The sequence below is a fragment of the Diuraphis noxia genome, unplaced genomic scaffold (genome assembly GCF_037042655.1).
Source record: "Diuraphis noxia isolate RWA-SAM2 unplaced genomic scaffold, SU_Dnox_SAM2 contig0004, whole genome shotgun sequence".
Taxonomy (NCBI): domain Eukaryota; kingdom Metazoa; phylum Arthropoda; class Insecta; order Hemiptera; family Aphididae; genus Diuraphis; species Diuraphis noxia.
In genome coordinates this window covers 14,380,675-14,400,009 of record NW_028301714.1, presented here as the reverse complement: position 1 = coordinate 14,400,009, position 19,335 = coordinate 14,380,675, and the positions used below count along the sequence as shown (strand labels likewise).

The following is a 19,335-nucleotide window of genomic DNA, read 5'->3' as shown; positions in this document are numbered from 1 at the left end:
AAAATATCAGTAAAAAATAAAAATATTAATTTTTTTTTTTCATAAACGTTGCTTTGTAATGACTCCAAACTGCCATTACAGCCTACAGGTATCTTTTTTTTTCTGTTTGAACCGACGACGCCGCCATAGGTATCTACATGTATAAAAAAAATATTTCAAAAAGTTGATTTTGTTCAAGAAAATGAGTGTTTACGTTTTAAACATTTTTATTTTACAATTGTGTTAGACGCGCATAACTCACTTAAAAACAGAATTTTCGTAAAAATACTTCCAACTAATTCAAACAATGTTCTTATCATCAAGTTTTATAATAGGTCTATACACTCTAATTTTTAAGCTAACGGAGTAAAACGCTGAGTGTAAATTTGTTATGTTACGCGTTTGTAAGACGGAGACAACACATGCGTATGTGGCGTCCTTTTAATAGTTACACCTTGTACATGATATAATACATTAAGACTCATAAGACGCGTATAGATCGCTCATACGATACTTAAACTTGAATTGCTTATAAACGATATTAATTAATCTAGTAGTTTTTTTTTGTTTATAAAAACATCTATAATACATTAATACATTCTGCAGTATTTTTGCTCGAACTGCAGCTGAGGAGTTTAATGTTGTTCACTCGTTGTCGTTACAAATTATATACTATAACACCCGTTCGCGGCGTCAATTGCAGTTTCTTCCGCGCTTCCCATACCACTTAAATATAAATACAAATAAGTGGCGGATGTAATATTTTTCTCTTGATTTGAATTATTTTTTGTTCGATTAATAAAATAATAAAACCCAACAGATAACAGATAACCACTCCTTACTCCTACATCAGAGAATAATTCGTCCGGTTTGCACGTCCTCTCACCAATCCGCTGCACAAGCTCATCAGATCTGCGCACGACATTTTAGATTCTAGCTGTACCGAGCGAAAAAACTATTTTATAAATCCCGTGCGTCATAGCGTGGTTTCCAAAAGAGAATGCTTAAACATTGTTTCTAAATAACATTTACGTATTATTGTTATATAAGCGCCGGCAAATGTGACTTAATAATCTATGAAAGCTGTATAGTGACGACGTTTTTAATATTATATATTATGTTTATAAACAATATACTGTAAGACCGATAAATTTGTTTTTATGTAGGTATAAGAAATGATCAAAAATATTTCGGTCGTGATGTGGATACATTTTTACGATTTGGATTTATGACCGTGATTAAGTTTTTGTGAACTGATTTCGTTATGATTCGGTTCCTTCAGCTATTTCATTATTTATTTGTGTATCTTACGTCGACATACTTCATTAACACTGTTGATCGTGTTTTATAACGATATTATTATATTAGTATATAACTATCAAACTTTCAGTTTATAGTATTCTTACACGATTTAAATAGTTAAACCAAGTTGCATAATTTTGTAATTATATTATACAGCCTAGGTTATACGCGAGGTTATACGTATAAGTGGAACTACGATGTATGCATATTATGTGCATGTATATTTTTTAGGGATGCTAAGGCTAACGTTATTACATGAATATATTTGAATAGTGAATGAGTGACGGAATAAATTATTAAAATAAAAAAAACTATTATTATTAAAAAATAATAACGATAGGAATACATTCAATGTTACCAACAAAGTTATTACATTCTTAATAGTTGCGCCTAACTTTATAATATGTTATGTAGGTATCTATATATATTATATATTTTCTAATCTAAAACTTATAAAAAGGTGTCTATCTATCTATGACTTTTTAAACTATATCAGTGTCGGGTGATTCGTAAAACAAGGTGTCGATATTCGTGTCGATTAGTTCACGAGCGATTTTATAAAAATAAATAAATAAATATTTTTTAAATACTAAACAGTAACGGTTGTACAACATAACATACTTCGGTGTCTCGGTGAACATGTCTAACGTTTGGTTGCCAATACAGATAATGTTCAGGGGAAATATATTAAGGTTAAGCTGTTGGACAATAGTTATTTTTATCATTAATTACCAGTACCTACAACGCGTATAGAGACGTATTGAACACTTTGGCGCCGCATAGCCATAAGCCCATAACAATGAGTATTAAATTATAATTTGTATTCAATTTTCACATTTTAAATCTTATTACATCTAATAATATATTGAATTACTATGATGATTTATTTATATTAATTATCAAAATAATTTATTTCTTGTTTTTTATTGTATTCTATTTGCCATCCATAAAATGTTACTATCTTAGACTTAAGTCTATCTTCTCGTCCTCTAAAAATATTTCCCTAAATATTCATAAGGGGTGATACATTTAACAAGACTAAATACATTCATTATATAATTGTGTTAAATTAAATCTATCACTCTGCGTACAATGCGAACATAACAAAATTACCAATCTAATTACATAATAGCTGTTCCAAATACTGAAGTGATCTTGTATTGTCTTATAAATATATATTGTTATAATTTATCATGATAATATAATATAAAATTTGGACCATTCCATTGTAAATGTTGGGCGTACGATTTTAAATACTGTTTGTTGGTTGTATAGTATTAGGTACCTATACCTATATAATATTATGTCAATAAAATATGTTATCATCAAAAACAACGTTAACTGCGGTGACGATCGTATCACACTTAAAATTAGGGCAGTGTCAACTTTTAAAGTGGCGCCTATTTATAATATTATATATTATTACGTCACACTGAGAATGTCCAATAATGTATATGTATATCGCATTATCAGCTGAATGAGTTATTTGTTTAGTTGGGGTACTTTTCTTTATTAAAATCGTGCGGCTCACTATACGGCGTGAACACACTAATATACACACCACGGCCATATATTCTTTAAAAACACCTAGGTATTTAATATAGTACTTTTTTAATTTGTATTATACATACCTACCTACATAATATTTTATATAGGTACATTTTAATTATTTGAAAAATAAGAAAACAATATTTGAGATTCACTTAGGTATACCGTATACCTAATACCTATAACTTAGAATCTTAAAAAACTTCTGAATTTTTCAAAAAAAATTTAATTAATTTTAAAGGGTTAGGGTCCCTAATTAGGGACATCATTTTATTATTTTACTTGGAAGTATACGTCCTACATACTTAATATTTATGTATTATGTTAGTATTAAAATTTAAAAACACGTGCTTTAAACAAAATTATTATTTTTTTAACGACTTACCTTTAAATATGTTAACATAGGTTTCTAAACCCCAAGCCGTTAGCATATCTGTAACATCTTGATCGGCCATTTTTCACAATAAATTAAACACTTTTAAAAGCAGTTCAAGACTTCAAACGCATAGTTTAAAATAATAGACACGTTGAACCTCGTGGTAAACAACAACGCTGCATTGAGCAAAGCAGAGCATAATATAATAGTAAATTAAACACTTAAAAACAGTTCAAGACTTCAAAGGCACAGTTTAAAATAATATGACACTTTGAACCTCCGAACCTCGTGGTAAACAACAACGCAGCATTGAGTAATGCAGAGCATAATATAATAGGCACTACGGAAAAGCACCATACGGAACACCAAACGTTTTGTCAGCTTGTCGTACTGTCGCAGGAACAAAAACATGTGTACCATCATTAAGCCTAGCGGTTAAGTGGTTTTTACCAAACGAACAGTTATTTTTAAAGTACGCCGGTATCAAACTATCAATTCATAAATGGTTAAGTAATTCTATTCTAATCAAATGTTTTGTTGCGATAAATAGTTGAAGTTTTGAACAATATTTTCTGTAGCTACAACCATACATTTGCCATTCTTATTAATAATTTTGTTATATGATTAAAACATCAATTAACAAAAAAAGTAATGTAGCTATTACAATGTACTTAAATAACGGTTATAGTATTTATGTCTGTGACTAATATATTTGTGTTACTCTAACTATAAATCATATTACAAAACTATTTTGTTAATAATATTAAATTATTTTTTTCCTTGTATATATAACTTCTATTACAATAATTTGTTCTACACACAATAATATAACATACCTACATAAGTATATATGACGCGTAGTGTATCTGTGTGATCTTATTTATAAAAGATTAATACCTAACATAATGAAATGTAAATTATAAGTGTGTTCGTTGAGCAAGAATATAATATTATAATATTAATATAATTTAAATATTAATATAGTATCTACTTGTAGTGTTATTTTATTAAGGAAACTAAGAATATAATATTATTCTTTAAGACTTAGTGGGTTTTTTTTTAGTACGCAATTCTCTGAGGATTTTACATCATTATATGACGACTATTTGGGTATACTACTAAATTTTGCTTGTCGCTATTAGTAAATACTAAATAGGTAGTATACAAAATACATCTAATATGATTAGGCGGTGTAGGTCATAATTTCATAAGATTTATAATATTATTTTAATCCACGTGACTGCAGTGTAAGCAAACAAATTAAAAAAAAAAAAATAATAATAATAAATTTAATTTACACGTTTATTTTGTTTAAAACGCATCTAAATAGCACTTAGAAATAATATTCTATACCAGGAAGTCTATCTGATTATTATTTTTATATGTTTGCGTACCTAGATGGCTATATGATATTATATACTTTAATTAAAATTAGTTTTTAATACTATCCACAAATTATAGGAGGAAAAAAGTATTAAATAAGCATATAAATGTGTTCAATCATTTTGATTATGAAATGTTTAAATTAACGGCACATCGTATTTCATATAATACATATGTAAACTTTGCGGTATTTATTGATGCATAAATGCTGAATAAAAAGTATAACAATAAAATATAATTTTAAACTTGTTAGTATATGAAGTCACAATACCTATAAACTTATTAGTTTACTTTATAACTAAAACTTTTATATATATTATTTATTTATTTACATATTGAATTGTACTGTACATTTGTACTTACATAATACATGGAGAAATTTTAACTTCCAATAATTGCGTATACAGTGAAAAAAGTGTTTGGTTGATAGACGATTAACTAAAAAATGTCAACGTTATTATGATAACCGACAAGGCGAACCTACGATATTTCATAATGAGTAATGACAGTTGGCAGTTCAAATAAACTATAAATTATGAGTTATGACCTGCATATGAGTAAACTTTTTAGTTTGTTACAAATGTTATGTGAATTATGTGCAAGTTATGATGATTCTTAGATCGATAATATTTTAAAATTACCAAACAAAAATAATATATTATAATCATAAACTCATTATTCAAATTGTTGACTGTCCAGTTTGATTTTTATACTATTATATTGTATGATTGTATGATTGTATAATTCTTATATTAAAACACAGACACCTAGTACCTATCTAGCAATATTGAATTCTGAGTATAAAAAATAATCTTTTGCTAGTTAAACGTTCTGCGCACAATAGTCAATTATCACCTTCATACAAAAATTTTAAATTGCTGGTGTATTATTTTAAAATTTTGGTTTTTTGTTTTAGGTTAATCGTTAATGATTATCATTTCCTAATATTGGTGCTGAGCTCATGGATCAACGCATATTCTTCGGGGCTTTAACGTGAAATAACTATTTTATAAATGACTAGCCCTCCGTGCTATAGTTACTATAGTAACTCTTTTATAAATGATACCTATGTAAATCGATAACCTTATTGTAAATATAAAACTATCAGATAAACAACTGATTAGAGATATTTTGGAATTTTTAGTATAAGAATATTTATACCATCCGATAATATTTTGAATAGGTTCATTAACTATAATTTCTACTCAGCAATAGCTTCTCTATAATAACTAGCAATAATGACCTCATATAATATATACAATTATGTATAGGTGCAGTTTGCGAAAAAAGCTCGTAAAGATTCATTCTAGATTTTTCGAGAACCTGAAAAATGCATAACTTATTTTGAAATTTATAGTGTAAGAGAATTTAACGCATGCCTATTGTCTTATTTACGACACGTTTTAATCAAAGTAGAACATAAATTTATCATATATTCAAATTCGATTTATCCTACTTAACTACTTAAGTAAGTTATAATATAATTTCGTCTTTATACAGTATAACATTATCGTATATAATACAATAATATTTAGGTATATTACCATTTATTTCAATATTAAGTCTTAATGAAAACCGATTTATATACCTTAATACTATAATAGTATTCGATTTAATACTTAATCGGTTACAAAAAATTTATTCGAGCATTGAATTTTATAGCCAATTAGACTTAAGTAAATGAACGTTAAAATATTTATCACTAAAACCTTTAAATTTCATAACTGCATGACGGTTTGATTTGCAATCTAATTGTGTTTAAGTAGACCGGCAGCTACCGAGCCACATATATTGTCGTGTCTTGTTCGTAACAGTTATTATTGCTTCATACGTTTTATTTGTATTAACAATATTTTTTTATTTTGTATATATAATATATGTATTATAATATATAGATAATGAGATCAATTATATTGGAATTTCGTTCAATTAAGCAGGTATATAAGAATATTTTATGGGCGTGACCACTCGGCTCAAGGACTTATCCTTGCCCTCGGACACCCCTACATAATATAACAAAATTAAAATTAAATATTAAATCATTTATGATTTGAAATGTAGATTCCGCATTAAACTGGTAATCATTGTGTTTCAAATTTATATAGATATCGAGTATACTATTTATTATATCGTTATTCAAAGAATACACAAAACCGCAAAAATATTTACCATGTTATATTCATATCATAATTATTATACATGATTCGCAGAAAAACAATTGGTATAATTATAGCTAGATACCTATAGGTATTGAATAGTTTCGTTTAAGTGTATAATATAATATGAATAGTCCAAATTCAAAATGTGTTAAACATTATAGTACGCTTTATATTGTAGATAATTTAAATTCGTTTGAATTAAATTCAACAATAATTACAACATTGCTCAATATGTATACGCGTACTTGCATATAAAATTATATGTTGCTATTTGTGAAGTATAATACTATAACAAAGCAGTCATACCTACACTAAAATATACAAATTTTTTTCGTACTACACAGTACACACATTATATCAGGGATATAAACATTAATGTGAAGGGATTTCATCGGGAAATAATTTATACAATATAAACAGCCAAAAAACATAATCAATTTGAGTGGTTAAAGCTGTATTAGAAAATTAAGATTGTTTATAATTTGCTATTATTAGTACAAAAATTAATTTAAATTAAAGATAATGGATTTAAAGTTTTGAAAAAATTTGAATTCATCTCATTTATTTGAAGTTATGGTAAAGTTGATTTTTGATAAGAAGTTTTATGATTTTTTGAATTCAATTAAATAAAAATTTAAATTTTTAAAATTGCATAGAATATTATTCAAAAATTATTATTAAAATTTAAATATGTCATGAAATGATTCCCGTAAAACTTACGCAAGATAAATATAAATAAATATTTATAGAATTTAATTTTTTGTTTTTTAATTTTTAGCCATTCAGGTATAATTATGTCTAAATACTTTTAATTTTTATATTATATTTCTATATTACTATTATATATACTAACTTATTTTTATTTGTTTTTATTTCATTAAAGCCACAACAGCAAAGGTTATTGGCATATTGTACAATGCAAACATTAAATTAGATGCTAGATAACATTGTGAATATTAAGTACAATGTAGACTATTTATAAAGGTATATCGTTAAAATATAGAAGTACTGCAGCATTGGAAGTGAGAGAAAGATGAAAAGAAAAAAAAACAAAGTACAAAATAGATACAAATACAAATGTCAGATAAGGTTATACAATTTGGTTATTTTAAGAAACTTTATGATTTTGATAGTGTTTTCATGATCGGGTCCAAGTGCTTCATATAGATGCTCATCAGGTGTACTTAAGGCTGTTCTGGTGTCTGCGTAGTTTCGACAGTATAGGAGGATATGTTTGACAGTTAAAGCTTCCCCACAAGTTGTACATAGGCCTGGGTCTTCTCGTCTCATGAGGTGACGATGTTTAAGCCAGGTGTGTCCAATTCTTAGTCTATTGATTACTACTTCATGACGTCTTTTGATAAGGTAATTTGGCCATGGGTTAATGGAGAGTTTAATTTCATTGAGTTTTGTTTTTGTTTGTGAAGAAGCCCAACGATGTTGCCACTTTTCCAGTGTCAGGGCCTGTATGACGCCCTTGATGTCACTCAGAGAACATGTTTGGACAGAGATGGCATCAGGAGAAGTTATGGCTCTTTTGGCATAGATGTCTGCTGTCTCGTTGCCTGGTATTCCAACGTGGCTGGGGATCCATAGCAGCGTAATGATTTGATTATTAATATTTAGTAGAGAGATCTGATTTTGGATTATTCTGGATATGGTGTTGGGTTGTTTTATATTTAAGATACTGTTTAGAGCGCTAAGAGATGAGTCACTTAGTATTAACGCTTGGTCTATCTTTTGTTGTTTAACTATCTCAAGTGCGTGTGAGATCGCAAGAGCTTCAGCTGTGAAAATGGAGCAGAAATCAGGGAGTTTGATCATTTTTATTACATTGTTGTAGTATACCGATGCCCCTACTCCTGTTTCAGTTTTAGATCCATCGGTATAAAATGTTGTGTGATCCTGGTAGTCTATACTAACTAATATTTTTACATTTTTGAGTAGGTACATTTATTGAATTATTTTACAACATAATAAAACATTTATGTTTAAAAAATAAATATTTTTTTTTCATTTCGTTGAATAATATGTTACGTAAATAATATGAGATATATAATTATTATGTATTTATGAATTATGTGTGTATACCTGTAACTAGAATTTTAATGAAAGAACAATATAAATAAATCTATTGTATAATAACTTATTTATCGAGTGGTCTATCCATATAGATTATCGATGTATGATTGATCAAATCAATTGTGAAACAATATACTTATTAAGATTAATAAGTGGCATATTTCAATTTTATTGTAAATTATAGGTTTGGAGAGAGTCTTGTACTGATGCTATCGTACAATATTGATTAAAAAACTTTAGAAACGAATTGTCTATTCGTATGCTAATACAATAATCATATACCTTGTTAACAGATAGAGAAGTAATTTATTTTTCTTAAGGTCATCTGACCAAATTTTCGTGACTAGAGAATAAATGCATTTCAGGTTACGTCTTACGTGCCATCATATTTGTGGATGATTGTCTGTATCAAAAATGCAGTGTTATAAGAATATTATCGAAATCGCACCAGAAAGAAATCTAGGAATGGTTGATTTGGGATTTTGACTAGGTTATTAGAATTGTGTTGTTTTTTATAAATAAAAAAATAGTTTAATAATGAATAAACAAATTATATCAATGTATATAATTCCATCAGGCATTACAATTTTAATAAATCATTTAAATTTAAACTCGATGGATATAATATTTTAAACATTATAAACTACCGTGATAATAATATTTTAAATGAGTATTAAGTATATCTATATGCACAAAATGTAATAATAAGTAAAAGCTAAAGGTGATAATATAAATTCGATTTAAAAATTGAATGTTTTACGCTTGTTACATATATAGTCATCGATGAAAACGGTTAAAATGTAAATGCATCGTCATACTTTACACATTATTATACTTACTCCTTCAAGGCTTTAAAGCTTGTTTTATAGGTTAACATTTAATATTATTATAATTAAATTTGTAACGTACGAGTGTCAACTTATTTCGTCTGACTTCCGTTTCCGTGGTCGGTAAATAGTTTGTTGTAGTTTTTTTAGCCTATGGACTATAGATTATAGAATATTAGAAAATTTAATCTTAATTTCGATGTTCTATGAATTATTGTCTATTCCTAGTACTATACAATATTATAGCCTTATAAGTTATAAGGCTATAATTATGTATACTATAAACTATTTATGAGTCTTATATTATACTATATTATTTGATTGACATCAAAAATCGTTCAAATATTTTACAACCCATACTATATTATGCGGATTGTTAATGTTGTGCATCTATATACTTTTATATTTTATTTAATACTTAATATTTATCAACAAACCGTTAAAATAGTATGTGATATAAATTACTACGAAGTAAAATATTATACTTCAGTGTTCCCCAATCTTTTTAGTTGTGCAGACACTGCAGACCACCGTTAATGTAAAAAAAACATTGAGGTTCACTTATACCTAATATTATTACCTATTATATATTAACCTATAAAATATTAACACACGCAAATAAAGCGATAGAAAAAATATAGACGTGTACAAAATCATATAAAAAAATATGAAGAATTGGTCTACGATGTGTATCTTACCTCGGTTTGACGGTTCCTGTTTATATAAAAATTCATTAAAAATCGTACAACCACGCTATCGGCATGATATATGTTCAATGTTGTGATCTATAAGCAGTGTAAGCTATGGTAGTTTCATGAATAAGGATAAAAAACCCTGTCATCAAATACAAATTTATTATAATATGACAAAATATGATACATTATACAAGCATCCTACAAGCAAAAATGAAAAAATCCAATGGGAGAGGATTTGACCCCCACGCTCCCCTTGTATACGCTACTGGTAGTAAAAATTAAATAATATCAATGTTAGAAGTTGGAACAGATATTGATCAGAAATTTGAAATCAACTATATTATAATATTTATTATACTCCTCCCTCACGTGCACATTGAATGATATTAAAGAATTTTATAGGTGTCAATATATTTTTTTGGTATTGTCACTACGTATTGGTCATTGGTGAATTTTTTTTTTTACTGCTCAACGGCGTATAGGATTATAATATATGGTTCATTAGCCTATGCGCAAGGGCCACGGACGCAATGTTAGGAATGCGGTATGTAATAGCAGTTAAGTATATAATATATAATATATATATAGTCATATAAACGTTTATAATATACATAATAGTATATGTGTAAATATATTATTGTATATTGTATATTGGTGAACGCGTGCTCCCGGACCTTGGACTTTCGTGGCGCTACGATACGTAGTTACACAATCTTTGTAGTTTTTTATGTGTGTTTATGTGGGTGGTGATATTATAATATTATATCATAATATACTACCCGAGAGAACGCTATACGTTCACGCCACAAACATCGATAGCGATCTCGACTAATCGACTGTTACTCGTGTTACCTATATAATATTATTATTGTTACACACCAATATGTATAATAATATTATTACAATAAAATATTATATTTGTGTTCAAATACTTTTTTCTTCGTGTGAGAAATCCATTGTAACGACGCTAGAATAATATTATCTATTGGAAGACAATAACGTGTCAATGTACGATTGTGTAAAGGAAATACCTCTTGTAAATTTTCTGTTGAGGATATTATTGTCAGGGCTAGGATTTGTATGCAACAGCATGTTTTTTTTTGTTACGTCTAAATGGAATTTAAGTGAATAATGTCCGCGATTCATATTTATTGTGATGAAAATTGCACCATTTTTATTTTGCATATTTTTACATATATTGAGCTTAAGGCATATTTAGTATGATTGTTTTCATTGTATTTAAGTCGATACTAATTAAACTGATCAAAGTATATAACTTGTTTTTTTGGTCAAATATATATTTTATTTTTATAAATATAATACTATGGTACACTACGATATACGATGTACATTTGCCGATCTAAATGATCTATTCGAAAATTTAAAGTCGTCTTAGGGCCCGTATTATAATAGTTGAACTCCGGTAAAACCATGGAATTCGGCGGTAAAATCAGTGGTTCAAACATAAACGAGGTTTATACTATGATTGTAAAACGGGTCCTTATAGTTTAGTGGTCGTAGCATTTAATAATACACATATTTCTACTATTGAATGAGAATTATATAAATTGTATTACTAAAATAATAATCAATGCATGTAATAAATAAATAATTATTTTAATTTTTAATCTTAATATTATACGTATTATGTGTCAATACTGTCAATCAGCTAATCACTGATATATTTCAATAAATAAATATATTTTTTTGTAACTACATTTTTGTGTGTTACTGATGTTTATTTAAAAAATTAAAATGCATATTTTTGTAAATAAAATGCTTATTTTACAATTTTTTATTGCATACAAATCCTAGCCCTGATTATTATTAAGAGGCATGCAGGTGTTGACGCGCGCAGTGTCGACTATCGATATTATGACTATACTACATACTGTAATAGTGTACAGCAGCAGTGTACGTAATATCATATGTGTGCAGTTTAGTGACTACTAGCCATACGCTTTTTATAGTCGATAATTATACGATCTGTAACGTGCTAAAGTGTGTGAACACCGTATGCATAAATTATGCACGTAATTCGGTTAATTTTCGTGGGTGTATAATTATCGATTTCACCAAAATTACTTTTTTACTTGTAAGAAACTTATCGAGGACTACGAAAAACTTTTAACGAGTAGTTTCTGAACGGCTTATATATTATATTAAATACTTAAGATGAAGTTTGTATTTCATGGCACCAGTATAGCGTGTTTTAGTTTGGTTAGGGTTAATATCACAGATCCGTGGGGGGGGGGGGGAGCGGTGCAACTCGTTTGCGCACAATCTACATTTTTTACCTAGATATCGATGACTCGTTTGCGCACAACGAAATCAGCCGTTTACCTGTAACGGACGACTCGTTTGCGCACAACATAAACAGTGAGTAACATATATTTTATATTTTTAAATTTGGACTTACCTAATAATTGAATTATCGGTACAAATTATCAGTACAAATTACCTTACATATCAATAATCAATATATAATCGTCATGTATTAGGAAAGCATAATACTTTTAAACAGTCGTTCGCCAGAAAGCTGTACTATAACTACTGACTGTATTGATTATGGATATCGAAATTTGTGATGTTTTTGAAACGCGTCGAGGAAAAAAATGTATAATAAATACTTAGAAATTCAAAATATACACTTATTAATTATTTAACTAAAACTAATGAAAATATAATTAAATAATTGGCTTTTTCTCTCAGTTTGCGGGCTGGTTAAAATTCATTCGCGGGCCGCCATTTGGTGACCCCTGACCTATACATATCATAATAGCCTCATAATAGACCATAATAGCCTCATAATAGACCATAATAGCCTAGATTAACGTTATTCGGGGGCCAGGAGATTTAACACGAAGATTATCTAGAATGTCTCTCAAAAGTTTGGTTTTTTCTACGAAACGGTCTGTTGTAGAAATTACTACATTATTAAAATAATTATTAAATTGTCTAAAACTATTTCATGAAGTCGGCCAAACCTAAGTACTACAAATTTTTCAAAATCTATGCCATTATTTTGCATGTTATTTGCAAGTATTTGTAAGTCCAAACTTCTACCGTGAAACTAAAACCATTAAAAGTTAGGCCAACTTCACGTAGCCCACCTATTTTGACCCAGAAATTCGAAATCAGTTTCAACGAAAGCTAATGATTACAGCAAGTATTTATAAGATCCTTTTTGAAATTTGCAAGTCTGCCTGATAGAGGCTGCTATAAACTTTAGAAATTGTGAAGTTGGCCCACCCGTTTTGACATAGAACTTCAGACTTTGCACTAAACGATTCCTAATGATTAGCGGGAATTCGCAAATCTGTTTTTAGAATTTGTAAGTAACTCTGGTGAGTGGCGAGTAGTATTATGCGATGCGTATACAATTCGATACAAGTAAAAGTTCGACTATAATATACTAATTTTATATCTACCTATCGTGTATTATCATCGTAGCCCTTATAATAAAATTTGTACCTATATTAGGTAAGTATACATAATATGCGTGTCGTTATAATATGTTAATTTGTGTACATTTTTATCTTTTAATAGCCGACAGTTCCACTTTAGAGACTGTACAGCTTCTACACTCGCGCGTCTTTCGCACGCATATTAGAATATATATAATTAAACGGATTCAATGTAGATTAAAAATATAATACATAACGTCATAATGCTTATAAATAAAAAAATTATTAAATAATTATCTTTGCGATTTAATAAAAAAAATAAAATATCCTAGTGGTATTTAGAGGACGTCATGCTGGGGTTTATTAAATTTTTCTCTCTCACGCGTGCTTTGCGTAAACGAGTTTGCGAAGATCAATCATCATAATAATAATTGCGGGAAGTGATTTTACAACTTACTCATAATACGTACCACATTATAATTGAAGTATTATACTCAAATTAAAAAAAAAAACACACAATTTTTTCATATAAGTTACGAGATTTTATCACAAAGATATTGTTTTCTTTAATTATTTTAATTACAAGTTTATTAAATTTAGAATAATTATTGTGAGACTGATTTACACGAACTATTGTTTTTGTTACACTTTTATTCAGGAGATATAAATATAACGAAACTTGGAGTGGCGTCATATTTTTAATTTTAACTGAAAATATTTATCACGAGTACGACGCGTTGCTGATTTAATAAAATATTTTTAATGAACAATGTACATAAGTACATTTTATTTTAAAAGTTCAGAGTACCACATTAATTTTTACGTTTCGACTTGATCGTAATGATAGTATTCGCCTTATTATGTACGATATTATGTACTTTGTTGAATATTTCCAAGAGTTTGTGTAGCTACACAAGTCAACACAATGCAATTGATAACTGGGAATGATGATATTGATGAACTCAAAATTGAAACATTGTACCTGAGCGAATAATGCTGTATATCAATCCGTGGAGGGAGGGGGAGGGGAAGAAATGCTTTTCGTAACTTTTGATGATGTATCTGTTTATTAAAACGCATATAATAATGGTTATAGTTACCTAATTGTGTAAAATTTGAAAAATGATAAATACACGTGTGGCATGTATAATAAAAGTGTAGTAGCTTGTTAATATGTTACAAATGATTTTAGCACAGAACGGGTGTAAGTGGACACAATAATATACATGCTATAATATGGTGCACACGCGGGGGAGGTGAGAGGTCAGTATAACAATCACAAGCCGTGAACAAGACAGACGGTATTTTTAAAATTATAATAATAAAAAAATAGGTTGAATAATAATCGTTTATAGAAGGTATACGAGTATAGTAAGCACATTTCGCTTGTTTAATGGGTATTAATTTGTTCTTTTCGTATTTCATTTCCAATGAAATTGTAACACGTTTCCCAACAACCAGTTCGGTGAAAGTTAACGGAGCTAAGCGATGCTTGCACTTGTCCTTGTGCTTATGTCTGTCACTGTCCGTCCGGGGTCAATTAGTACATGATTATTATTATTATCTTATTATGATTATTTTTATATTTTGTATATCGCACATGATAATAATAATATTATAATCACGTGGAGAAGGAACATATATTATATTATATTGTAGCCGAATTCAAGGTCGGAACGCTGTATTATTGTTGACCGGACCCTTAAGACGTATATTGCGATCGTTTGTTATCATAGAATAATACTATGATATAATGGACGGATAAAGTTTCACAAACTCACGACGAGTGTCGAGTGTTAGTGTTACCGAATATATTATATTATTATTATTGTTATATATTTGCAACCGTCGAATCCGCGGAGACTGCAGCATCACGTTTTCGATGTCCATCGTACGATATTTTTTTAATATTTCTCCTACATCGACGAGATTATAAATTATAATAATAGTAATGCTGTTAGTACTACACAACCTGATCAGTAACCTGCAAGTTAAAATAATGTTATCAAATTGTAAAATTATTGTTTTTTTAATAACGAATTAAACGAGAGTTGGACATGATGTTATTTTATCAGCGATGGCATAATAATAATATCTAAACGACAATATTTTTGTTGTGGTTTTTTGTTTTCGATTTCATAATATCGCAGAAATATCATTGAGGTAGGTTTATTTGTGGAGGTTAATTAATTTTTGGAATTAAATTTGCAAGATTTCTGTATTTTGTAATAATGTATTTATCCGAGTGCGTAACATTGAAAAACACGTCGTGGTGCGAGAATCGGCTCATCGAAGAGACCTCAAAATTAGTTTTATGGGTGAGAAACGATTTTTGTATATACAATTACACAATAACATGAGTTTTGTGATTAAAAATGATGTTTACGATCTACGCGATTGCCGTAATTATCTACTATTCCTTGGAATATTAAACACACTAATATACTGATGTAAAATATTACATTTTATCTTCTAAATTATATTTTTCGCCTTTAAAATAAACTGTAATATTAGACGTAATTTTTAATTAGTAGGTACAAATAACATTAAGATATATAGCTACCTATATGTCATATTATTTTACACTGAAATCACTTTCTTGTTATTCAATTTAATATTTAATTAATAGGTACCTTACCGATCACATAATATAATAAATTCGTGTGTGATCAATATTAATTACAAATATTAAACGCATACATCTGTGTGACTAATTATACTTTGAAAAAAATAAATGAACCATCATCTTTACGTACTCTCATAATGCTGTCTAATAACACAGTTATGCAATTGATTTCAATTAATAAGTATTTAAAAAGCTTTAATTGTTTCACATTAACATAATATATGCATGAGACGTATAATGTGGAGTGAAATTTATTTTAATTGTATTTGCAACATGCCTTGTAGGTGGTAAGTACGGACCACAGGTGTAGTCCAACTGTCGTATAACAATATATACAGTGTACGCATGCTGCAATATGCACAAACTGATTGACTGAGAAAAATAATATTATATTAATCCTAATCCTGAAAAATTGTTCAGAAACGAAGAAACAGTAAAATTTAAAAAAATTATAAATTGATTAGTGGTTCCATTACAATAAATTCGAGCTATTAGTTATTATAGCCGGATAGGGTAGTAAAGCGGTTGACTGGATCTTGGCATGCGAGTCGCATGATGTGACACATCAGTGGACGTCCTAATTGAAACCGTCGCGATAGTATTTACACACCCGATCTGGTCTATGGCACGCACAGATAAAATATTCATTCGAATACAGTTCCAGTGTCTAAATGATAATAAATTATTATGATGTCCGGAACGAGGAGCGTATAATCCGTGGTCGACGTCATTGTCATGGAGCGTCAGCCGATATAGTCATACAAAGATTCTTCAACGAAGACATATCGCAAGAAAAATTGCCAATGATTTGCACTGCCGCCGCCCCAGGTTACGTGGTTGCTTGCCGATAAGTCTATAAGAGACACGACTCGAATGGGACTAATATTGAAAAACAATTTTTTATCATTATAATATATCAAAATAAATGATGAAACAACGCCACAACGGATTATGCTCGTTCAAAAAACCGATATAGTATCAGTATATTTTGTAATATAATATTATTATAATTCATTATCTGTAGGTTAGGTATACTGGCTATATATAATAATAATAATACAATATACAAGCATATATTCTGTATGGTAATGTAGTAAGTGCAACAGTACATATTGGTATAATTGATATATTTTGGTTTAATTTTTGAATCAAATTTTTCTTTTTGAAAAACTACAAATGAAGTTGACAAGGAGAATTAAAATATATAATTCAGAACAAAAGCAAACGATCGAATTTAATTTAATTGTACTATAGTTATTTGTAATAAAAACTGAAAATCATCAACATTTCTCGTGTTTAGTTTTATACAACCGTTTAGTTTAAATCGTATTTTAATCTTAATTCCTAAAGTATTTCGACACCCAATCAAGGAAAACGGGTTGTGAATAATTGTGAGTATTTGTAAAATTTTCCGTATAAGACTGTTGAATTAAAAAAACTTACACAATTCGTATAAATCTTTGTTACATACTCGGTATATAACGTGTTATGTGTAAACGTACATATACATAGCTAGGTATATTGAAAAGTGATTAAATTTCATTCCTAGTTCCGACCTATAAAAATCAAACTAAAAATTATAATTGAAACCTAAAAAAAGATATTACGTTTATGATTAATTTTTGTTGTCGTTTCAAACATTGTCACATAATTCTTTTTTTTTATTATTAAAGTTTATTCCTATTGAAAACGGTAACGGACCATCGATCACCCGCCGAGTCTCGTTTAATTATTATACCTATACATCATGCATGTATGACCAAAGCAAATGTGGTTTCGACAACACAAACACGATCAGTTGTATACTATATTTTCAAATATGTGTATATATGCAGTATGCTTGTATGTGATGAATGTGTAATGTTTTTAATGTGACAAGACGTATATACGTTATTATGTTTTTTTTTCGTATTTTACCACACCTACGCCAGAGGCTAACCGCTTTGCGGGCAGCTTTGTTTCCTAACTGGATTTTGCACTCAATAATAATAACATACAATAGTGTTACAAAATGTTCACTGTTGAACTATAATAAAAGTATATCGATATGAACTTGGCTTTACAACTATATCTATCAGCTACCGCAAGTTTTAGACGAGTAACGGACTATATATGTATATGTACGCGCACAGCGCTTAAGACCAAAGTTTGTTCTTCCATGACGACTTGTATACCGGTAGGTGTGGTTGAACCTTTGAACTATGACACTATATATCGTACGCGGCCATGGACTCGACATCGATTTTATTACATTTTCTATGTAAAGTATTAAGTATTCCTAATACACTGCAGCAGCACACTATTAGTTTGCCGACCTTAATCTGCCTTCGTAAATCATGACAATGGTATAATTTTTTTATGAACATTCCAGCAAGTCCTGTTTTATAATATATATATATATATATATTATACAGGTACATAAGCACTATTAATAAATTATGAATATTATGATAATTTGTATAATTTAACTTAACTATATAATTATATATACTATACACTAGCTGACCCCGTGCACTTCATTGTCCGTTAAAAATGCCAATTATTCGTGTAAGTTTAACTTTGATTTTTATTTTATTTTCAACACATTAAACCAATGGCGTACGTAGGGGTAGGATTCTATGGTTCTAACTTCCCCTAAAATGTCTTCCTTTTACAAAAAACAACAATACACCATCATAATCTGCAATAGGTACACATAGTAGATAAATTATATAAGACATTTTTGATAGATTAATAAATTGTAAAATGGTAATAACATTACGATAATCAAAGTTTCAGTTTAATTCGACTATGATTGAGAACATTTTTAAACAACTACAGTGAAACTTCTCTGTAACGGAATCACATGGGACCAAACATTTTTCCGTTACAAAGAGTTTTCCGTCATAGAAAGGTAGAAATTGCATATATTATTTTCACTGGGACTATTGACATTTTCCGTTATAAGGAGG

At 28.8% G+C, this 19,335-nt stretch overlaps 1 protein-coding gene across 1 annotated transcript; it reads right to left on the bottom strand.

The window, feature by feature from the left end:
* Positions 1–6,517: 6,517 nt before the first annotated feature.
* Positions 6,518–8,571, bottom strand: LOC149055745 (uncharacterized). The gene is made up of 2 exons (XM_089226940.1): positions 8,013–8,571; positions 6,518–6,591 (listed from the first exon to the last, which is right to left on the bottom strand). Exons 1-2 carry the CDS (start codon positions 8,569–8,571, stop codon positions 6,518–6,520), a joined length of 633 nt encoding a protein of 210 aa, XP_089083066.1.
* Positions 8,572–19,335: the final 10,764 nt, after the last annotated feature.

Bases quoted from the DNA above. Each gene is read 5' to 3' on its own strand.
- LOC149055745 (XM_089226940.1), bottom strand. From the start codon at position 8,571: ATGATCAAACTCCCTGATTTCTGCTCCATTTTCACAGCTGAAGCTCTT. The intron at 6,592-8,012 runs GTACAACTTGTG...TATATTATGTAG, and splicing joins ACGAGAAGACCCAGGCCTAT to GGGTGTCCGAGGGCAAGGAT.